General features: G+C 46.6%; 1 protein-coding gene across 2 annotated transcripts in view; it reads left to right on the top strand.

Moving 5' to 3' along the window:
- Positions 1–20,373, top strand: part of SMYD2 (SET and MYND domain containing 2) — a 63,068-nt gene that overhangs the window by 23,861 nt on the left and 18,834 nt on the right. The window contains exons 1-4 of one of the 2 annotated variants that reach the window (XM_064276914.1): positions 21–6,347; positions 10,105–10,215; positions 13,024–13,084; positions 13,772–13,896. In XM_064276914.1, the coding sequence (XP_064132984.1) occupies positions 10,120–10,215; positions 13,024–13,084; positions 13,772–13,896 (282 nt within the window). In that variant the 5' untranslated portion in view covers positions 21–6,347; positions 10,105–10,119. Of the gene's footprint in view, positions 1–20; positions 6,348–10,104; positions 10,216–13,023; positions 13,085–13,771; positions 13,897–20,373 lie in introns of those variants that run through there. The other variant, XM_064276913.1, reaches the window with a different exon arrangement.

The following is a 20,373-nucleotide window of genomic DNA, read 5'->3' as shown; positions in this document are numbered from 1 at the left end:
CCACTGGCAGGGAGGGCCTGAGTCCCCAATGTCCCTCTCTTTCTCATCCTGGCATTCCCTAGTGCCCTCTGCAGCCAAAGCCGGAAAGTTCAGTGGTGGTGTTGGATGCGTGTGGACCCAGGACCCACAGGCAGCCGGTGATAGGCAGAAATGGTTTGGGGCCACATGCTGCGGGACTAGAAATGGGGGCAGGAGTAGTGGACACCTAAGGACAGCCTGTTAGCTACAGATGGGTCTATTACCAAGGTTGACAGCTTGCCCCCAAGGGTGCTGGCAAGAGGTAGAAAATGCAGATGTGACAAATGAAAAATATTAAAATGCTGTCTTTAAAAAGTATTGTCACGGGTCTGTCTTTTATAAATCCACACCTCGCCCTTGGGCAGTTTGAACCCAGCCTGATTGCAGCTGGACTTAGCTGACCCTTGGCATAGCCTTTATATAGTCAGAGGGTGGGTGCGCCCTGGACCTGGTGCCTCCGAAGCATCCATGCAGAGGGGCCCAGGAGGCTGGTGGCGCGTCGGCCACACACCATCCTGCTGGATGGCTGTCTCAGGTGAACCCTTTAACGGGGAAGCACAGGCTTGAGGAGCTCGGAGGAGGTCTAGCTAGGCTCTTGGAGGGACAAGGAGCAACGTTTCCCCAAACTATTCTGATAGGCGCTAGTTCCATAGTGTCTGTAGGTGTTCTATGGAATATGAGTTCCGTGTTTAAACAGTTTGGGGGAACATGGTCTCTTTCCTTCAGCACCTTTCGGAGTCTTCAGAATACCCGTGTGCATGATGAATTCTTCAGCACTTTTGATCTTCGTCACCCCACCCAGCCTTCCGTCTTCCCTCTCTTGTGAGGAAACCTATCAGTGCAGCTGCAGGGGGGCTGTCATACGTTTTCTGCACATCGGTACCTCTTTTTGTTGTTGTTCCTTCCACATCCAGGGTCTTCTCCTCTCTGCTTCCCAAGCCATCTATATCTGATTACTACCGTTTCATTTTTTTCTTCCACTCCTCTTTTTCTGTCACCTCCCTACGTCTTTGGCCCCGAAAGTCCCCCAAAACCCATTGCTGTTGGGTTGATTCTGACTCCTAGTGACCTTATAGGACAGAGTAGAACTGCCCCATGAGGTTTCAAAGGAGCAGCTGGTGGATTTGAACTGCCAGCCTTTTGGTTAGCAGCCTTAGCTCTTAACCACTGTGCCACCAGGGCTCCCCAGAGGACATTATTTAGCAGCACAGAGGTTGCTGAGCCCTGGGGTCTCGTCTGACTGTTGTCGGTAGGCCAAGGCATGGCTTGGGAAATTTAGACCCCTCCCTTGGCCCTGAAGACCATACACGTAATTCACTCCCTGTGCCTCGTGGCCGGCTTCCGTAGGTTGTCAGCTGTGTCACAGGGAGACTACACATGGGGCTTGTCATTGAGTTTTCGGAGAGTATGCCTTCTTTGAGGAGATCATGCTTTGTTCCCACCAACTGAGGCTAGATTATCAGTGGTTAGACTGTAGAGATCAGTGGGCCCTGAGATGGTCAGGGGACATGATTTGAGACCAGGACTGCCAGATAATTTAGCCGTTTCTGTACTTAAGTTAGACACTTCTAGAAAAATTATCCCATTAAGTCCTGCCTTAATGAACCTTAATGATCCTTAGAGAAGCAAACGTAGTAAATCAAATACAGCCCAGGCAACGTGGCATGAAAGAGTAGGAAGACATGGTCCCCGCTGTGCTGCTTACCAGCTGAGCTTAGCAAGTCGCGGGACGTCTCTTAGTTTCAGCTTCTTTAAATGTAAACTGAGGAGAACAGTGCCCAGCTTGAGGAGTTGTAAGGGTCAAGTGATAGGGTGGGTACGAAGGTTCTCTATAAACCAGGAAGCTCTGTACAGATGTGAAGAGTTATTATAATAACGCTGAAGTAGAAATCAGGCCGACGGAAACAAAGCTTTGTGCAAAGAATAAACAGCAGATGTTAGATTTGAGGACTTGTTTTGTTAACTTAAGGGAATGGATGGATTCTAAGGACCTGAAGGCAGGAGTGGCGTACGTTTGTGTGAGCGATGTCTGTTACAGAGTGAACCTTAACTGTTGCGCTTGGCTGCAGACACATCCGTAATATAGAGTATCGGAATGTTGAGATGCAGAGAGATGTACCTCTGGTCTCCCCAGCCGCTGAGCTGCCCAGCTGCTTTACATGAGGCCTCACCAGGTGGCCTAAAGCCCCCAGACCCTATTTTTCCAGACTGGCAGACTCAGAAACCTCATCTATTAGCGTACAGTGAACGGGCCCTCCCCTGGGAGAGGGCTCACATTAACCAAATACACCAACTTGTATGTACTGGAAACCAAAACCAAACCCACCACTGTCGAGTGGATTCCAACTCATAGTGACCCTATAGGATGGAGTAGAGCTGCCCCATAGGGTTTCCAGGGCTGCAGTCTTTACAGATGCAGACTGCCACGTTTCTCCCATAAAGCGGTTGGTGGGTTTGAACTACTGGCCTTTCTGTTAGCAGCTGAGCGCTTTAACCACTGCGCCATCAGAATGTCTGTTTATAGCACACAGTTTGAAGTCTGCACATCAGGGTTCAAATCATCATGAGAAGATTTATGGTAGAAATAGTTATATGATTGTCGTGTTCAGAGGCCTCAGGCTAAGACAGTGTGTGGTTCAGCCTCCTGGTGGGGAGTTTACCTGCTACTCACCCAGTTCCGGGTCCGGATCGCCTCAGCCCTGGAGAGCACTCTGGCGAGTCCATTTTTCTATCTTCTGTTACGTGTCTAGTGACTGAAGTGCCCTCCTAATCACAGGTGATGATACAACTCTTGAAGCCTCTTATTTCCAGAGGTGGGAGGCTGGGCTTGACCTGTAAGTTTCATTTTTGCTTGATCTGTATCCTTTTGCTGAGGGAAGAGGCTAATGGCCATTAAGGTTTTTGCGTCCTTTAATACTGAAGAACTAAATGAGTGTGAGACACTGTATTATTATAATGAGATACATTGTTGTTGTCGTTAGGTGCCGTCCAGTTGGTTCCAACTCATAGTGACCCTGTGTACAGCAGAACGAAACACTGTCTGGTCCTGCACCCTGCTCACAATCGTTGTTATGCTTGAGCCCATCTTTGCAGCCACTGTGTCAGTCCATCTTGAGGGTCTTCCTCATTTCCGCTGATTCTCTACTTTACCAAGCATGATGTCCTTCTCAGGGACTGGTTGTTTCTAGTAACATGTCCAAGATATGTGAGATGAAGCCTCACCATCCTTGCTTCTAAGGAGCACTCTGGCTGCACTTCTTCCAAGATAGATAATGAGACATAGCAGTCATAAGGTTAAAAAAGAAAAAAAAAAAGTGGCTAGAAATAAGAGGACGTAAAGGGCTTCACATGTGGAATCATTAGGGAGGAACCAGACATTTGCTCCAGATAAAAATGTATTCAGGGTTGAGCTTAAGGTAATACTTGGATGGGATCAAAGTAGAGGATAAAAAGTGTCACACAAAGAGAGGCGATGAAGGTAGTTGGCGTGGTTCTCCACCTAAGAAGGCGTGGTGCTCAGCTGCTGGCAATTAACTGGGCCTTCTTCAAAGCAGGACCTCACCCACCTGCAATCCTTGGTGCTCAGGACCATACCGCAGGTTGTTGACCTGGAACAGAGGCTACCTGGTCCAAACCCATCATTAGATAAGAAACCAGTGTCCAGAGTGGTTCAGTGACCTCCCACACAGTGGCAGAGCTGGACTAGACTTGTACAAACTGCTAGGGAGTGCTTTCAGTACCTTACAACACTGTGCGTGGGAGTATCCAGGGCCCTCTAGGAGAGCAGGCATGATTCAGGGATGGGTTACCCAATAAGCAAGGTGCCACCAAACCAAATCCGTTGCCATCGAGTTGATTTGGACTCATAGCGACCCTATAGGACAGAGTAGAACTGCCCCATAGGGCTTCCAAGGGGAGGCTGGTGGATTCCAACTGCCAACCATTTGGTTAGCAACCAAGATCTTAACCACTGTGCCACCAGGGCCCCAAGCAAGGTATGCACAGGCCCCATTGTGCCTTCCCCCTAGTCTGCAGTGCACAATTTCACCTGTCTCCTACCACATCGATGATGTGGTGAGAACCATGTGAAATTGCTTACCACGGATTAGCAATAAATACAGTTAAGTCCATGTGTACCTTGTTCAGTGCAAGCCGGTGCATGCTGTGCTTACTGGTTGGGCCACCCCTGTATGGGAATATGTCGGAGAAATGGAGGTGGCCTTTAATGGATGTGAAAGGGAAGAGCCTCCCCCAGCGCCCTTGTCTTTACCAGAAACGCCTCCAGGAGCCCTAAGATACGCTTTCGTTCTTCAGAGTCGCATCTTCCCTCTGCACAGGACGTCTTAGCAAATCCCAGGCCCTGTGTGTACCCTCCTCGAGCCCACCACTGCATTAGGATTCTCTTTATTTTACACAATTTGGTTCTGTTTTGTTCTCTTTACTTCCCTCTCAGTTCATTTGTCGCAGTGTGGTCCTGCAAGAGGAGAGATTTTAACTGACAATGCCTAAAAGGATAAAGGGGAGAATAGAAAAGAAACCAACTGCCTTTTTACCAAGGCTTATTACTTTGTAACCTACGGGTTTTAACAAAATCTATTTTTATAAATATGCCTGGAAAGCTAAATATATTGTTAAGTCGCTTAGATTTATTAAATTGTACCATGTCATGTTTAAGAGTTTCAGGATGTTATTGTATAATCACTGAATGTTCTGGGGTATATTTCTCAACTGTAACCAATAGAAAAAACCTATTTTTGCTAAGTAACTGCAGCAAATGGGTTTAATGAGTGTGCTTTTGAAAGTAGGAAGAGACATCCCCTGATGGGGACAGAAAGAGCATGTGTGAAAGACTGAAGATACGGGAAGACTCTAGATGTGTCATTGACTAAAAAAATTACTCAAGTGAAGAAAAAATTTAATAAATGCTCACATGACCATGTCATCTTTGTGGGTGGGGAGTGGGTAGGAAACCCTGGTGGCGTAGTGGTTAAGTGCTATGGCTGCTAACCAAAGGGTCAGCAGTTCGAATCCACCAGGCGCTCCTTGGAAACCCTATGGGGCAGTTCTACTCTGTCCTATAGCGTCGCTATGAGTCGGGATCGACTCGACGGCACTGGGTTTGGTTTGGTAGTGAGTGGGTCTTGAGTCATGTGTTCAGTCGTGGTTAGATTCACTTGTCTCTTAATCCAGACTTTGGAAGCATCTTAAATTTGGATGACTTTTTTCTCCATGTTGAACGTCACCATTAGGGAACAAGCGAGTTTGAATGACTGAGCTCAGCTGTCACATGCTTCCTGGGAAGATAAAACGGAGCGTATGTCCTAGTGATGGCTCAGCGGCATCCTCCATCTTTGTGTGAGGTGGTCAGCAGGTACTGGATCTTTTTTGCGCTGTCCCTCTTGAAGATAGTGGTAGTGGTACCTCAGGAATCTTATGAGATTTCCTTACTGTTCTACATTTTAGGAACTCACACATACACATATACAAGTAGACTGTGCTTGTTTGAAAAGCTCCAGGAGAGCAACGTTGTTGTTAGAGGCTGTCAAGTTGGTTCCGACTCGTAGTGACCCTGTGTACTACAGAGCAAACACTGCTCTGTCCTGCGCCATCCTCACAGTCATTGTTATGCTTGAGCCCATTGTTGGAGCCACTGTCAGTCCATCTCATTGAGGGTCTTCCTCTTTTTCTCTGTCCCTCGACTTTACCAAGCATGATGTCTCTCTTCAGGACTGATCCTCCCGATAACATGTCCAAAGTATGTGAGACGCAGTCTCGCCACCCTTGCTTCTAAGGAGCATTGTGATTGTACTTCTTTCAAGACAAATTTGTTTTTTCTTCTGGCAGTCCATGGTTTATTCAATATTCTTCCCCAACACCATAATTCAAAGGCATTGATTAGAAACACCAAATGCTAAAGTTAGAAAAAGGAGCTTCATGATAAAATCCAATCTTCTTATCCAGAAAGGCAACACACCATTTCTTTAGCAGAAAACGATAACAAAACACTCCTTTCTTTCAGTGTCAGAAATGTTGGTGCATCATGAGATAATTTTGCAACTTTTTATACATCCTTAGGCATTTTTGTTCATGCACAAAATGAAAGTCCTTCAGAGTAGTTACTCCACTGGCCAAAAGGAGTTAGAAGTTTTAAAAGAGGACCATCCGTGCCAAAAATCCCGTATCTTACTTTCATATAGATTTGATGACTGAAGTTTATTACCAGAAAATCTGTGCTCATTATGGAAAAACCAGAAAGGACAGAAGAGAATCTGCTAAAGAAGAACAGAAAGAGCTGCTTCCCCAGAGAAAACCACCAGTAACTCTTTGGTGTAAGCCTTTCTGACCCTTGCTCTGGATTTCTATGGGTATTTTTTTTTACTGGAAAATGGAATCCTCGTTTACATAAAATTTTATATAGATTGCATTTTGAAGAAAATAGAAAAAGTCTTAGAAAAACTGAAAAAATGTTTTAAAAAGTATAAAGTGTTATAAAATCATTTTGTGTACCCCCAAACTATCAATACTCACAAACAAAACTACTAATTGATAGCATTCATGCATATTCATCAGATTACCCTCATTTTTTTTTTTTTTTCAATTTTGTTGTCTGGTTGTTTGTTTCTTAGGATAAAAAAAGTAGGGCAAGTGACTTGTCAGGTTGTCTAAAGTGTGTGGAGTCTCTATGATTGTTGTTAGTTGCCATCGAGTCAATTTGGACAAATGGCAACCCCAGGGTGTACAGAGTGGAAGAACTGTGCTCCATGGAGTTTCTAAGGCCGTGACCTGTCCGAAGCAGATTGCCAGGCCCTACTTCCGAGAGGGCCAACCTTTCGGTTAGTAGTCCAGCGCTTACCTGTTTGCCCCCCATCCATCTCATCTCTATGATAGACGATGGTTATTGAGTTGGTTTTGAAACGTGTCTAACAGTTCTACCAGATGCTATCCTTTTGTTTTCCTTTCTTTTTACAATTAAAGCTAAGCAGTGCTATACCCCACCCCTCCCTTACTGCACCTTCAAGAAAGAAATTCAACACTTGTTACTCTGGTCAGTTTCCCTTGACAGAACTCATTCTGCATTTTCTAAATTTGTCCAGCTACCTGGCTTAACCGCTGTCTGTGGGGCTGTGTCAAATGTTAGGCACTCTTACCTTTGTCTCGTCTCTTGACAAGGTCATAAACCACATTGAAGGTGAAAACCTCCTCCCCCGCCCCCCACAGGTCCACTGGCAGGGCTTGTGGAGTGAATGAATGAACCAATAAGTGAACAGTGCCCAGCAGTTTTTGAGAGCTAACTGTGTGCCCAGCACTGCTCTCGGGGATTTCTGTGGATCAGCTTGTGTACTTGGGGAAGGGGGCTCTAGCCAGGACCCTCTGAGAATGCATGAATGCCTGGTCCTTCCTAGCTCAGGTCCTACTGGTTGGTAGCCTTCAAGCTTTGTAGCCGATTATCACTGGCAGAAGGTGTAAAATTGTAGACTCAGAATTCTAGACTTGCTAAGTAATTTAGGGATCAGGTTGTTTACAGCCAAGGAGACAGGCCTAGAGGGATTAAGAGGCCCGCCTGGCGTCACATAGCTGCTTTGCTGCAGAGCGGGGATAAGAATTCAGGTTTCCTAAGCCCAGTCCAGAAATCTTCTACTTGGCAGCCCTCTGCTTTCCTCCCAGAGTATTGCTTGTGGTTAGCTCCCTTCCCTTTGAGGACACTGATATTAACAAACACTAATATCATTTTTTCTTTATAGTTGCATTAGTTTTATATTAATGGCATTTGATAGATTAACTATAGCAATAAATAAACAATAAAATTCATTATATTAGTAAACATTAATGTTAAGCTCCTTCTTTCTCTCAGGTGTTTACTGTTGTCGTTAGACACAACGACAGCACCCATAACTCAGAAAACTCACGGCCTGAAGGCCGTTCAAGGACAGAGATCATGTCTTAAATCATACTTTTCTGAGAATTCCTGGGTCATCCTGGGCACTTGTCAGTGGTTGTTGAATTATCTGTCAGTCCCCAGCTGCTGGTCCCTACATCCTTCAACTGTCCTCATGCCCTCCTTGTCTTTTCCTCTGTTCTGCAGCTGGGGAGGGAGCCGGACCTGCCTGCTCCTCTGTGCCTCAGCCCCATGCTCTCATTTCAGGTTTGGCGAAGAGCAGCTCTTCCTCTCCCTGGTGCATCTATCTTGTCATTTCTCTCTCCCAGCTCTTAGTTATATTCAGCGTAGTGTTATTTAACCCTGCAGAGCATCTTGGCACAGAACTGGAGCCAAGGGGCTGTGGCACGCACTGGGTGGAATCATTGAGTGACACTGTGTCCTTCCTTCTTGCGATTGGTGTGGAGGGCGGGGGTCGAGGGGTATCTTCATTTATTCCATAACTCTATCGAGTACCTAGTAAATGTCAGCCACTATTACAGGTCCTGGGGTTACAGATGTGAATAAGACACACTAAGTTATTTTAATGATGGCGACAGATACTAAACAAAAGCAAACAAAAAAATCTACCAAAGCTGTAATGTGTCAGAGGGTGAGGAGTACTAAGAAGAAAAATAAAGCAGGGAAAGGGGGAGTGAAGGAGAAAGTGCTCTTGTAGGTAGGGTGTCTTGACAGGGTGACATTCATTCCTGCAGAGGCTTGGAGGGTGAGAGTGGGGGCCATGTGGATATCTTGGGGAAGGGGTTCTTGCCAGGAAATACAGCAAGTACAAAGGGCCTTGAGGCAACAGCATGGCTGGCGTGTCCAAGGAACTGCAGGGAGACTGCTGTGGAGAACTGGCATGTTCTGAGTGTTGTTTAACGGGACCGCTCTGGCTGCTCCACTGAATAGTCCCGGAGGGGGCAAGGGCAGCAGCAGGGATCCAGGTAGAAGGTGATGGCAGTCACCGTGGTGAGGGATGTCGGGGTTGCAACAGGGCAGGATGGTGGGGGCAGAAGAAGAGATCAGGTTCTAGATACATCCTGAGGGCCGAGACCAAGGGTTTTCCAGAGAATTGAATGTAAGAATGAAAGGGAAAAATCAAAGATGACCCAGGGTTACTGGGCTGAGTAACTGAAAGAATGGATTTATCGTTTCCCGAGACAAGGAGGCTGAGGAAGAACTGAACAGGACCTAGTCCCATTGTGAGAATGAGTGAGGACTCCCATCAATATGCAGATGTCCCTCATCCCTCTCAGGGATGAATGTCCCGTTCTTCCCACTTCCTGTGTCTCCTTCCATTCTCTCTTGAGCCCATTCCAACAGGCCTTCACCCACCCCCATCACTCCACCCAAACGGGTTTTTATCAAAGTCAGCAATGACCTCCATGATGCCAAGTCAATTCCCAGTCATGACCAGCACCGGCATGATCAATACTCCCTGCTCCTGAAAGCACTTTCTTCCCTTGGCCTTGAAAACCATTGCGCCCTTCTCCTTCCCCAGTCTTCCCCATCCCAGCCAAGGGCACGGTTCAGGAACGAGAGCATGCTCTTCTCCTGTCTCCTTGAGCCAGAAAAGCTTTCAGATCCGTGATCGGAAGGAACACAGCTTTCCCATTTTATCAAAGAAAGAATGAGAAAGTCTGTTCCTAACTGTTCCCAGTGGTTGCCCTTGCCTGACTCTTTAAGGGCCCTTGAGAAAGCCCTTATTTGAGCTCCTTTATAGCCTATGAGATGGGACTAGTTATTGTGGAAGTCACCTTTCAGTTATGTGCCCTGACGTGAGACCAGAGCCAGAGCACGGCTGCAGGGAGCAGAGCCAAGCCAGCAGCTACTGCCCAAGCCACTCACTCGCCCCACCACATGACGACGTACAGACAGATGACGGGAAGGTATACCTGCTGCTTGCAGTAATCAAGGACCGTGGAAGACACGAGATGTTTGATGAAAAAACACAACGCAACTCTTCTCACTTCGACAACCAGGCCTGAGTCAGGGTTACAACACAATCACATCTATCTTAAAAGATGTTTGTATCTTTAGCTCTGGTGAACAGCCTCATGTTTTCCAAAAGGAAACATATTTCACTTGACCTTAACTACGAGGACGTACGTCATCCACTCTTCTTGCGCTTTATTCCCGTGTTTTGTTAATGTTTGTCATCTTCCCAGAGAGAAGACTGGCCCATGCACAAACTGGAGTGCACTCCCATGGTTGTTTTTGGGGAGAACTGGAACCCCTCGGAGACTGTCAGGCTAACAGCAAGGATTCTGGCCAAACAGGTGAGGAAATAGGATAATGTTCAAATGGGTTTTATTATATTTTTCCTTAAAGGTCAGAAGATGAGTGACTGATCCATGGTATCCATCTCTGTTAAACATCCTTGGACTCATTTCCTGTGACATCCAGATGGACAAGGAGAGGAAAAAACACAGAGGCTCTGGCTGGATCACTGTCTGCTTTATGCATTAAGGGCGTCACTTAGCCGAGGCCAGAAACGTGGCCAAAACCAAAAAAACTAAACCCATTGCTGTCGAGTCAATTCCGACTCATAACGACCCTGTTGGACAGATTAGAACTGCCCCGTAGGGTTTCCAGGGAGCACCTGTTGGATTCAAGCTGCCAACCTTCTGGTTAGCAGCCATAGCTCTTAACCACTACGCCACTAGGGTTTCCGAAACTCGCCCAGGAGGGTGAAATTCTGAGCTTTTGAGGGGAGAGGTTTGCATTGAAAAACAGCCTCAAGGCGTGAAGAACCTGCTCAAAGTACGTAAGAGCTTCGCAGGGTAGCAGGCTGGTCTGAGAAGTGTTTGGCTGTTTCCCGCCCTCCTTTCTGTCACAGAATGCCCCTGCAGACACTCTGTGTCCCTGTCCCCTTCCTTAGTTGTCCTTCCATGAGCAACACCGGGATTACATATGCAGAGGAGATGAGAAAGCGTGGAGAAGTCCAAATAGAGCAAGAGGGGTTGGGAAGAGAGTAAAAAAAAAAGGGGCAGAGAAAAGACAGAGGTACCCTTGGTGGGGACAAATGATAACCATCAACAATCTTAGCCATAATGATGCTAGGACTGAACATTACTGTGACTAACTAGTCTCCCCCTTGCTTGGTTAGTACTCATTGATCACATGATAATTACAGACACCTGGTCTCTGGAAGGACTGGAATGAAAAAACTGGAATGAAAAGAGGGTAGGAAAATGCATAGGACTTGTCCGTGTGTGATATAGTGAAATAAGCTGGCAAACCCACTCCCATTGAATTGATCCCGACTCATAGTGACTGCACAGGACAGAAAAGAACTGTCGCAATTGGGTTTCCAAGGCTGTAAATCTTTACGGAAGCAGACTGCCACGTCTTTCTCCCGTGGTGCAGCTGGTGTGTTCACACCATCAACATTTCGAATAGCAACTGAGTGTTTGACCACTGCAACACCAGGGCTCCTGCCTGGAGCTTAGAAGGCTGTCTCCACAGAGGTTCTGGCTAGTAATAGAGGTTGGGACCAGGCCTCTGTACTATAAACCCTTTAAAGCTAGCATTTCACCTCCTCCGTCCCCCTACCTCTCCCTCCGCCCTTAGAAGCATTCTGTCCTTATGGGACGGTCATGATTAGCGTGTATCTCTCCCCAGACCAAGTTAGGATCCTGGGCTGCATCAGCAGAGGCAGAACATTTCAGAACCCTGAGGTCATGATTCCACTATATTCAGCGCAGGTCAGGTGCTTTCTGAAATGCCACTTTGCCAGCTCAGAGTAATCAAAGCCACTGAAGGGTTGCCTGCAGAGTAAGACCATAAAGTCAGAGTTGTTTGCCTGAATGAGGAGCAATTAACTTTCAGATCCTTAAAAGCAGTTACCTTTAAATATATGCACAGTATTTGGATAGATGGAAAGGGCCAGGGGAAACGGGGTGACTGGGCCATTATTGGGGGAGCATGTCGGCATTGTAGGAGGGTTGGGAGTGCCCAATCTGCTGGTTCTTCCTTCCCCGCCGTCCCGACTTCTTAATGTTATTTATAGTATTGTGGTTAAGAATTTAGAAGAACCTGGTGTACTTTCCTGAATGAAAAGATGACTTATTAGTCTTGTAGAGACGCGTCCTGTGAATGGAAGATTTCTGCCCCACAAAAGAACTATGGAAAGGCTCTGGCACTACCAGGGAGTCTGAGTGTGCTGATGAGTTTATGCGAGCTTCATTCAACTTTTATTATAATTACTTCTACTACTAATAGTCAATTTAAATGAAAAGTTACCAGACCACCTTTTCAACTCCTCAGGAGTCGATGATTAAAAAAACAGACCATTTGTATTCTAGTGGCTTGCAAAGGATTAGGGGAGACAGGCTACGAAACTACCAAGGGGAAGCTTAACATGTTAACTAGGGAGGTGAGTGAGCCCTGTGAGACCACCTGTATCCCCAAATTGAATAGCCAGATTACAAAGACACGGCCTCAGGCCAGCTCTTGAGCTCTGCTTTTGAACTCTTGTCAACACCAAGTTTATTCATGTTCTCAAAGCCTGGCAGGTTTACTATTGTTAGCTGCACTTGGGGTGTCTAGAACAAAGCCAGAAACACGTTTAAAGTGAATCTGGGCTCCCAGATACAACCAAAAGGGTCTTTTTGAAACACAGAATTTGAGATCATTTTAGTCTATGCTTAAAGAAAGTATAAAATGGATGGGGGGTTTGATTTTGTTCCTTTTTAGAAGGAGAAATAATAAATAGGATGGTTGGTCTGTAGACATAGTCCTTTTAAGTAAGGGCCCTAAAAAGTTGTTTTCCAGCCCTAATTCATTCCCATAACAAGGTTTTTGAGCCTACTGTGTGCATAGCATTATCAGGTGTTAGGAACATGGCGAGAGCAGGCTCACAACAGACACTTTAAAAGGATTTTAAAAGCGTGTTTTGAATTTGGGTGTTGGGGAAATGCTGTCACAGCCCAAGTTGTGGACTCCCTGCGTAGCTTTCTTTACTTCATTGAGTAATATCAATATATTGTTTTTTTTTCCTTCATGTTGATTAAAAAGTTGAAAGCGCTACTTTTTGCACTCATTGGTAAAACCTGCATCTGTGTGATTTCTTCCCCAATTACTAGAAAATCCACCCAGAGAGAACACCATCAGAGAAATTGTTAGCTGTCAAGGAGTTTGAATCACGTAAGTCCTAAAAGCGCACCTTTTTCTCCACCTAGCTGGGGAGCCATTTTATCCGTAAATGTCATGTGGAGTAGTCAGGATGGAAGAAAGAAGGCAGCTTGGGCACTGGGGAGCAGTGGTGAGATTTCTAATGACTTGTTTTTATTTTGGCTCGTGTGCTGTTTCCAAAAAACATTCTATTTAACTCTTTTCCTGATTTGACAGGGTTACTAGGAAATAATTAAGGGAGGTAGGAACCTGCAGGATGAAATATGGCATCCCTAACTGGCTCGCTGAGTATTTCTGGGTCTTTGCTGAGTCGCACTACTGTAAACAGCTGATGTCCTTACTGGAAGGCCTTAGATCAGGGGCTGCCTCATTGCCCGACTGTGGCACAGACTCTGGGGCCAACTGGGGCCCCAGATGGACTGAGGCTGCTTGTTAGTCATAGCCACCCATTCCTGGCCTCACGGCTAGTGGTCAGTTGAAATTTCACATCCTGAGTGACTTCCAGTTTTCAGAGGGAGGCAGGAAAGAAATGGCATGTTTTTGTTGCCCCAGGGTTTGCCATCTAGACTGGTGCTCCCTGGGGCGGCGGGGGGAGGGGAGGTGTCTCTTCTTTGTCAGTTACAGGAAGAGAAGAAGGAGGTAGCTAGGAACCCAGGGTTTTCTCTCTGGTGAGTAATGGATTGAACTGTTTACCCACAGATCTGGATAAGTTAGACAATGAGAAGAAGGACTTGATCCAGAGTGACATTGCTGCTCTCCATCACTTTTACTCCAAGCACCTAGAATTTCCCGATACCGAGAGCCTGGTAGTACTTTTTGCACAGGTAAGAATTCCAGCCTCAGGTGACACACCCTCTAGCCTTTTCTTCTCTGAGCCCTATCCCAGCATGGGCTCAGTGAAGATGAATGGAAGTGGAATGAAGGCATCCACTTGATGACAAGGCTCTTGACCTGTCTGACCCTGTTTGTGTAGCCCTGCTAGGTAATCTCTAGCAGACCCACTTCCCCTCTGGGCTGGTCCTCCCTGATGAGTTGAGCACAGAAAATTTGCCCCTGCCTCAGAGTTTATGAGAACAAATGAGTGCCCAGTGACCCAGTTCTATTGCCTGTTTAAGAAAAACCCCATTGCCACTGAGTTGATCCTGACTGATGATGGCCCACATGTTACAGAGTAGAACTGCTCCCTGGGGCTGTCTGGGCTGTGATCTGTACAGAAGCAGATTGCCAAGTCTTCTGTGGTGTCACTGGGTGGATTTGAACCACCAACCTTTAGGTTACTAAAAAAGTTGGGCACAAACCCTTTATACCACCCAGGGACCATTGCATACTTTCAGCTCTCTGAAAAAAAAGAAAAAAAAAAAAAAGACCCTTTGAAGAAAAAAAAAAAAAAAACCATTGCTGTCAATATAGTGAACCCTTTGCAGTTGACTATATTAAATTTCGGAGCCCTGGTGGTACAAGTTAAGACCTCGGCTGCTAACCAAAATGTTGGGAGCTTGAATCCACCAGCTGCTCCTTGGAAACCCTATGGGGCAGTTCTGCTTTGTCCTATGGGGTTGCTATGAGTTGGCATCGACTTGACTGCAGTGGGTTTGGTTTTTGGGTTTTTTTTAATTAAATTTTACTTTTCATAAGTCTGCTGTTCTGACAGAAAATGTCTTCCTATCTTTTTTTTCCCCCGGACTCCTACCAACACTGTGTTGATAAAGCAGAGACTATCCAGGTCCCCACTGAGGGAGGCCCTATCTGATTGCCTAAAGACAGTTGTCACAGACAGGAGCCCGAGTGGGCCTAGGAGTGGGATGTCTTCCCTGGCAATGGCTAAGAGATCTTGTTTAGAGAATCCCAGGTTTACCGAAACCAGAAATAATGAAAAATTAGAGAGGCTTCTAAGCAAGAGTAACTGGAAAGTGATTAAAGACTTGGAAGGGCCCAAGCTTGGGCATCGCTGAAACATGAGGAGGGAGGCCGCAGGGGTCACCGTCGGCTGCAATTGGCCTGGCTGTGTCCATCTTCCTGTTCCTTGTGAAGGTTGCTCCTGTTGACCCGACTTGCTAGATGGGAATTCTCTCCCTGACACAGCCAGGCCTGTTCCCTTCCAGCTCTGCACCTCGTTGAAGGTGGCTGTCTCAGAGAGGAGTCCTGGATACTGTTCCATGAACGCAGGTAGCTACATTCCCCTGCTGGCACCTTCAGTGTTCCAGTGTGTTTAAGAGTTTGGCTATGAACAGCTATTTTTTTTTTTTTTTCCTGAGAAGACAGTGGTATCACCTATGTAATCCTTTTGACCCAGTAATGCCATTTCCAGGAGTTTGTCCTGAGGAAATAATCAGAGATTGTGGACAGACATTTACATGCAAGTTGGGTTCTTTCAAAAGCCAAAAAAAAAAAAAAAAAAAAAATAGGAAATATTAGAAATGGCCAGCAGTAGTAGATTGGATAAATAAATTACAACAGAGCCATACAATGGTGGCAAGTTACGTAACCTTTAAAAATTGTTTCTGGGAATTTCTGAGACGTGGGAGAATGATGATGGTAACATTAGTGTAAAAGCAGGGTGAAAAATGTGTGTGATGAAAACACACCCACAGTTAAAAAGATTCAGTGGAAGTTCACAGTTGAGTGTCTTCTGAGTTGTGGGGAAAGCTTGCTTTTCTTTGTTGGTGATTTTCTCATTGAGCAAGTATAACTTAAAGAAATATGAAAAAGAAGGTAAAAAGCACTTACAACCCTCCCACTTAAAAAAATTTACACATATAGGGGCAGAAATGAGTCCCTGCTTCTCATTGGACATTGCTGATCATTCAGCCCATTCCTTTATGGATCTTACGTTTATACAGACATATTGCTATGGTATAACTTAAAATCAGAAAAAAGTGCTATTTTTTTATAAAAACAAAATGGATTAAAGTTATGCTTGTGAAGTGAAAAGTAATGAAATGCCTTCCTGGTTTTCGTAAAATTATCCTGGTTTTCGTAAAATTATCCTGGTTTATACCACAGTTTCCTAAGGGTCCTAAGATAGTAGATTTGGGTGACAATAGAAAGTCGAGGAATTACCTCCTTTTAAAATTTTTGAGAAGTGGATACTTGATTTATTTTTTTCTGGACTGGATAAGGCATGGTTATGTGGGAAAGCAGGAGAGATGAAGTAAATGTAAGGCATCTTCTCTTCACTCCTAACTGGCAAGCAGCTGGCTTTTCCTCCAGCACAGTAATAATGCAGGCTGATGGGACTTCAGTGTTGCCGTGGAGACATGGGACCATATTTTCACATCCCAAATCAAGGCATTTGATCCCACAAGTAGAAGTACATTTGTGGGGAAAGTGGCTCAGAGTCTTTGAGGTTTGGACTGACTCAGAACATCCACGGTGTTCTTGGTATTTGCCACGGTTGTGCTGTATAAAGCCGCCTCCGACGCTAGATCAGCACGTACCGGGCTCTTGTTCCTGAGAGAAATTCTAGGTTAGGTTCCTGCCAACTTCCCATCACGATATTTTTGTCAGCCGATCAATACATAACCTTTTTTTGTGTGTGTTTCTATTTAAAGATACCTCATACATTGTCGATTCATTAACACTGAGCTCACGGCCAACAGCGCCGTAACTCGGGCCAGAATGAAGCTTCCCTAACACACACGTTTTCTCCACGAGGCGCACACGCCACAGCCTTCCTGCGCTTAGCAACACCAGACGTGCTCCAGCACTATGTTGGGGGATCATTGTAAGCGGTGACATCACCAGCGAAAAGCACAGAAACGCAGAAAAGCTGGCGGTAAACAGACCACGAGGGGACACGCGTCTACGGTGGAGGGCCGAAACGAGAAGGCCGGTGCCACCCTGTCCCACCTCAGCTGGGAACGCACGTGTCGGGCGACTCGAAGTTTTCACCACTCCGTGCCTTTTGTGAACGGCAAAGTGCCATGAGTATTGAGGTTGTGGTTACGAATAAACTATCAAGTAGGTGAATTTGCAAGGAGCCCTGTTGGTGCAGCAGTTAAATGCTGAACTCTCAACCTAAAGTTTTGCAGTTTGAACCCATCCAGCGGCCCAGGAGAAAGACCTGGCAATCTGCTTTTGGAAAGATTACAGCCAAGAAAACCCCGTGGGGCAGCTGTACTTTGTCACGTGAGGTTGCTGGGAGCTGGAATTGACTTGATGACACCCAACAACAACAAGCGAGTTCCCAAGCACGGCACCTGTGGATTATGAAGGCTGACTAAATGCCTTTATAGACTGCTTCTAATGTATCAAGTCACAGTGTCCTGAGATTGTGTGTGTAGGTGTATATGCACACGCATGGATGCACAAACGCATCATTTTTTCTTATATAAATTTTTTTAAAAAGCCCCTTGCTGTCGAGTCGATTCCTACTCGTAGCAACCCAGTAGGACAGAGGAGAACTTCCTCAGGGTTTCCAAGGAGCGCCTGGTGGATTCAAACTGCCAACTTTTTGGTTAGCAGCTGAGATGTTAACCACTACGCCACCAGGGTCTCCACATTTCAAAAGGGGCTTCAATATCCCCAAAGAAAGCTCACTCAAAACAAACGAAGTCCTGCTCCAGTGCCATGCCACCCGCTGGCACTGCCTCTGAGCACCCAGCTGTGTTTGTCTCTTCCAGCCTCAGCTCTTCCCTCTCTCTGGGCATGGGACGGGTTGTGGGTGAACCGCGGCCCAGCACAGGTGCGCCACAGGTGGCTACACTCCTTCAACAGCATTGAGGTGCCTTTTAATCCCTGGGAACATACCGTGTGATGGGAAGTATATTTTTGGTGTGCAGCTTCCATCTAGTCTAAATGCTAATTATATATTTAGCAAGGCTCTTACACCTGATTTGACTTGAAACAAAGGACTGTGGCCCATTTGTCTTAATATGCAAGTTCACTTTTCTTCTCTAGGGATATTTTAAAGGGAGGGGCAGCTGGCAAGCTAATTGCCATGCAGTTTGGCTTCAACACGGTCACTGCCTCCCAGAAGGGAACAGTAGTGACACTTGTGCTTACAGGGACCTTTGCGAATGAAGGAGCACCGCACACACTTCCCGAGTAAGAGGAGGAGGAAGGAGAGGCAGTGAAGGGGCTGATGGTCATACACACTCATGTCAGAAGGAATCTGGGGTCAGAGAACTGACCCATTTGGGCTGGCGTCAGGGGAGGAGACTAAGAAGCAGCCCCTCTGCAGAAACACCACAGAGGTGTCTGACTTCCTCCAGCCCCACAAAGGGGAAGGAAAACCAAGATCATAGCACAAGGCTGACTCCCGTAAGGCGGAGGCCAGACAAGCCTCCCGTCTCAGCCATCTTTACCAATTCTGACACCAACCGTCCCTCCCACAGCACTGTCTGCTTCTCTGCTGGGTTTGATTATTCATTACAGTGGCCACACAGAACTTACCACACCACGATTATGGGGCTTATTAGGGACTTCAGGCTCAGGAACACCCAGGAGACTGTCTTCCACCAGGACAGTCACTTCCCAGCCGTGCTGTGAGCATGCCGCTCCCTGGCCCTCCGCCTCTGCTTAAAGGCACTCAGCTGTCTCTCTCCGTGGACCAGGAAGCCCACTATGCAGCCTCCTGTTACAGGGTCTCTCTTGATGTCTCCCTCCTTGGTGGTGGTAGGACCCTCTTACCTGCTCTGGAATTGGTGCTTTTTTAAGGAAAAACTGACCCATCCCCTTGGTAGGCCACCATTACTCTATCACACTATCACCTGGGAGGGAGTTAAAAGCCCCTGGCTAGAAGGGCCACACTCAAAAGTAATTAATCACACCCCACCCCACCCCACCCCACCCCACCCTCTGGAATTAATCAGGAGCTGTCTGTCCCTCGATCAGTTTTGAAAATTGTTGCTAAAATTCACTCATTATTTTCATTCTGCAAATGTTCATTGTCATCTCACGGGCACCAGACACCACTGAGGCGCGCTCACATCCATTCTGAGGTTGTATATGTATGTGCTCACTCAGTACCCGCTGAGGTGCGAGACACAGAGTTGGTGTGCCAGTAAATTTTCTTAAATCCTAACGTACTCTCAGCTGATGCTGGTTGATGGCCATTGATCCATGTCCTGAACACAGGTAGGTCAGGTGCCTGAAGAGGGCACAGAGGCTAATGGTATGCTGAGCCATCTGCTTAGGAACGCCCAGCTGCCTCAGGTTTCAGAGGCTGGGACTCTTTCACTAACCCACAGCCGCCTCCCCTGTTCTTCTCTGTGTTGAGGTGTAAACATTGCAGGTCCAGCCATCACAGCCCTTACTCTCCTGTGTAGCAAGGTCTGCATGCCTTTACCATGAGCCTGTTAATTTTAAGTAAAACAAGCCATATCAACATTGAGTGGACCAGAGCAATTTTAGGAGAAACCCAGAATGGTGTGAGGAGACCAGGCTGGGCTGTCAGAATATCTAGTTGAATTCTGACTCTTGTTCTGCCTTGTGTGGCCTTAAAGAAGTCACTTAATCGTTGAACCTCCCTGAGCCTCAGTTTCCACATCTGTAAAATGGATTATAATGAAGCCAAGTGTAGTGTTACAGGCTTACCCGTTGCCGTTGAGTAGATTCTGACTCATAGAGACCCTAAAGGACAGAGTAGAACTGCATCATAGGGTTCCCAAGGAATGGCTGGCGGATTCAAACTGCTGACCTTTTGGTTAGCAGCCGTAGCACTTAACCGCTGCACCACCAGGGCTCCGTTAACAGGCTTGGAAGGTGGTGAGTAGCGCAGCATGAGGCTGACTGTCTGGCCCAGAGCGCATGCTCAGCAGGTGCTGGACCTGAAATGGACCAGCGGGGGGTCCCCAGGTGTGAAGACAGTGTTCCAGTCCAGCGTCCCTGCGTCATAGACAGAGCCCTCTCAGCACAGGGGGACAAGCAGGGGTCTCTGCCTTTGCCTGCTACTCGTTTTGTGACCTCAGGTCTCCGTTCCTCGCTGGACCTCGGTTTCATCATCTGAAATGTGAAGGGAGAGAGTTCCCGTCCAGCTGTGAAATTTTAGATGCATGTAGAGAACACCCATTGAATTGTCTTCCAGTATCCTGGGCATTCCCTGAGGGCACAGATTCTGGCCTGTTCATCTTTCTGTCCACGGTGCCTGGCATGTAAGGGCTCTCAATAAATGTCTGCGGAAGGAATGGATGTATTGAACAGTCTAGAATTTGAGGATGCATATTCCTCATTTTACGGAGCCCTGGTGGTGCAGTGGTTAAGTGCTCAGCTGCTAACCAAAAGGTCAGCAGTTTGAATCCACTGGCCGCTCCTTGAAAGCAGTTCTACTCTGTCTTATAGGATGTTATGAGTTGGAACTG

Source organism: Loxodonta africana, chromosome 25 (genome assembly GCF_030014295.1).
Source record: "Loxodonta africana isolate mLoxAfr1 chromosome 25, mLoxAfr1.hap2, whole genome shotgun sequence".
In the NCBI taxonomy this organism is placed as follows: domain Eukaryota; kingdom Metazoa; phylum Chordata; class Mammalia; order Proboscidea; family Elephantidae; genus Loxodonta; species Loxodonta africana.
This window is presented reverse-complemented; position numbering and strand designations above follow the sequence as displayed.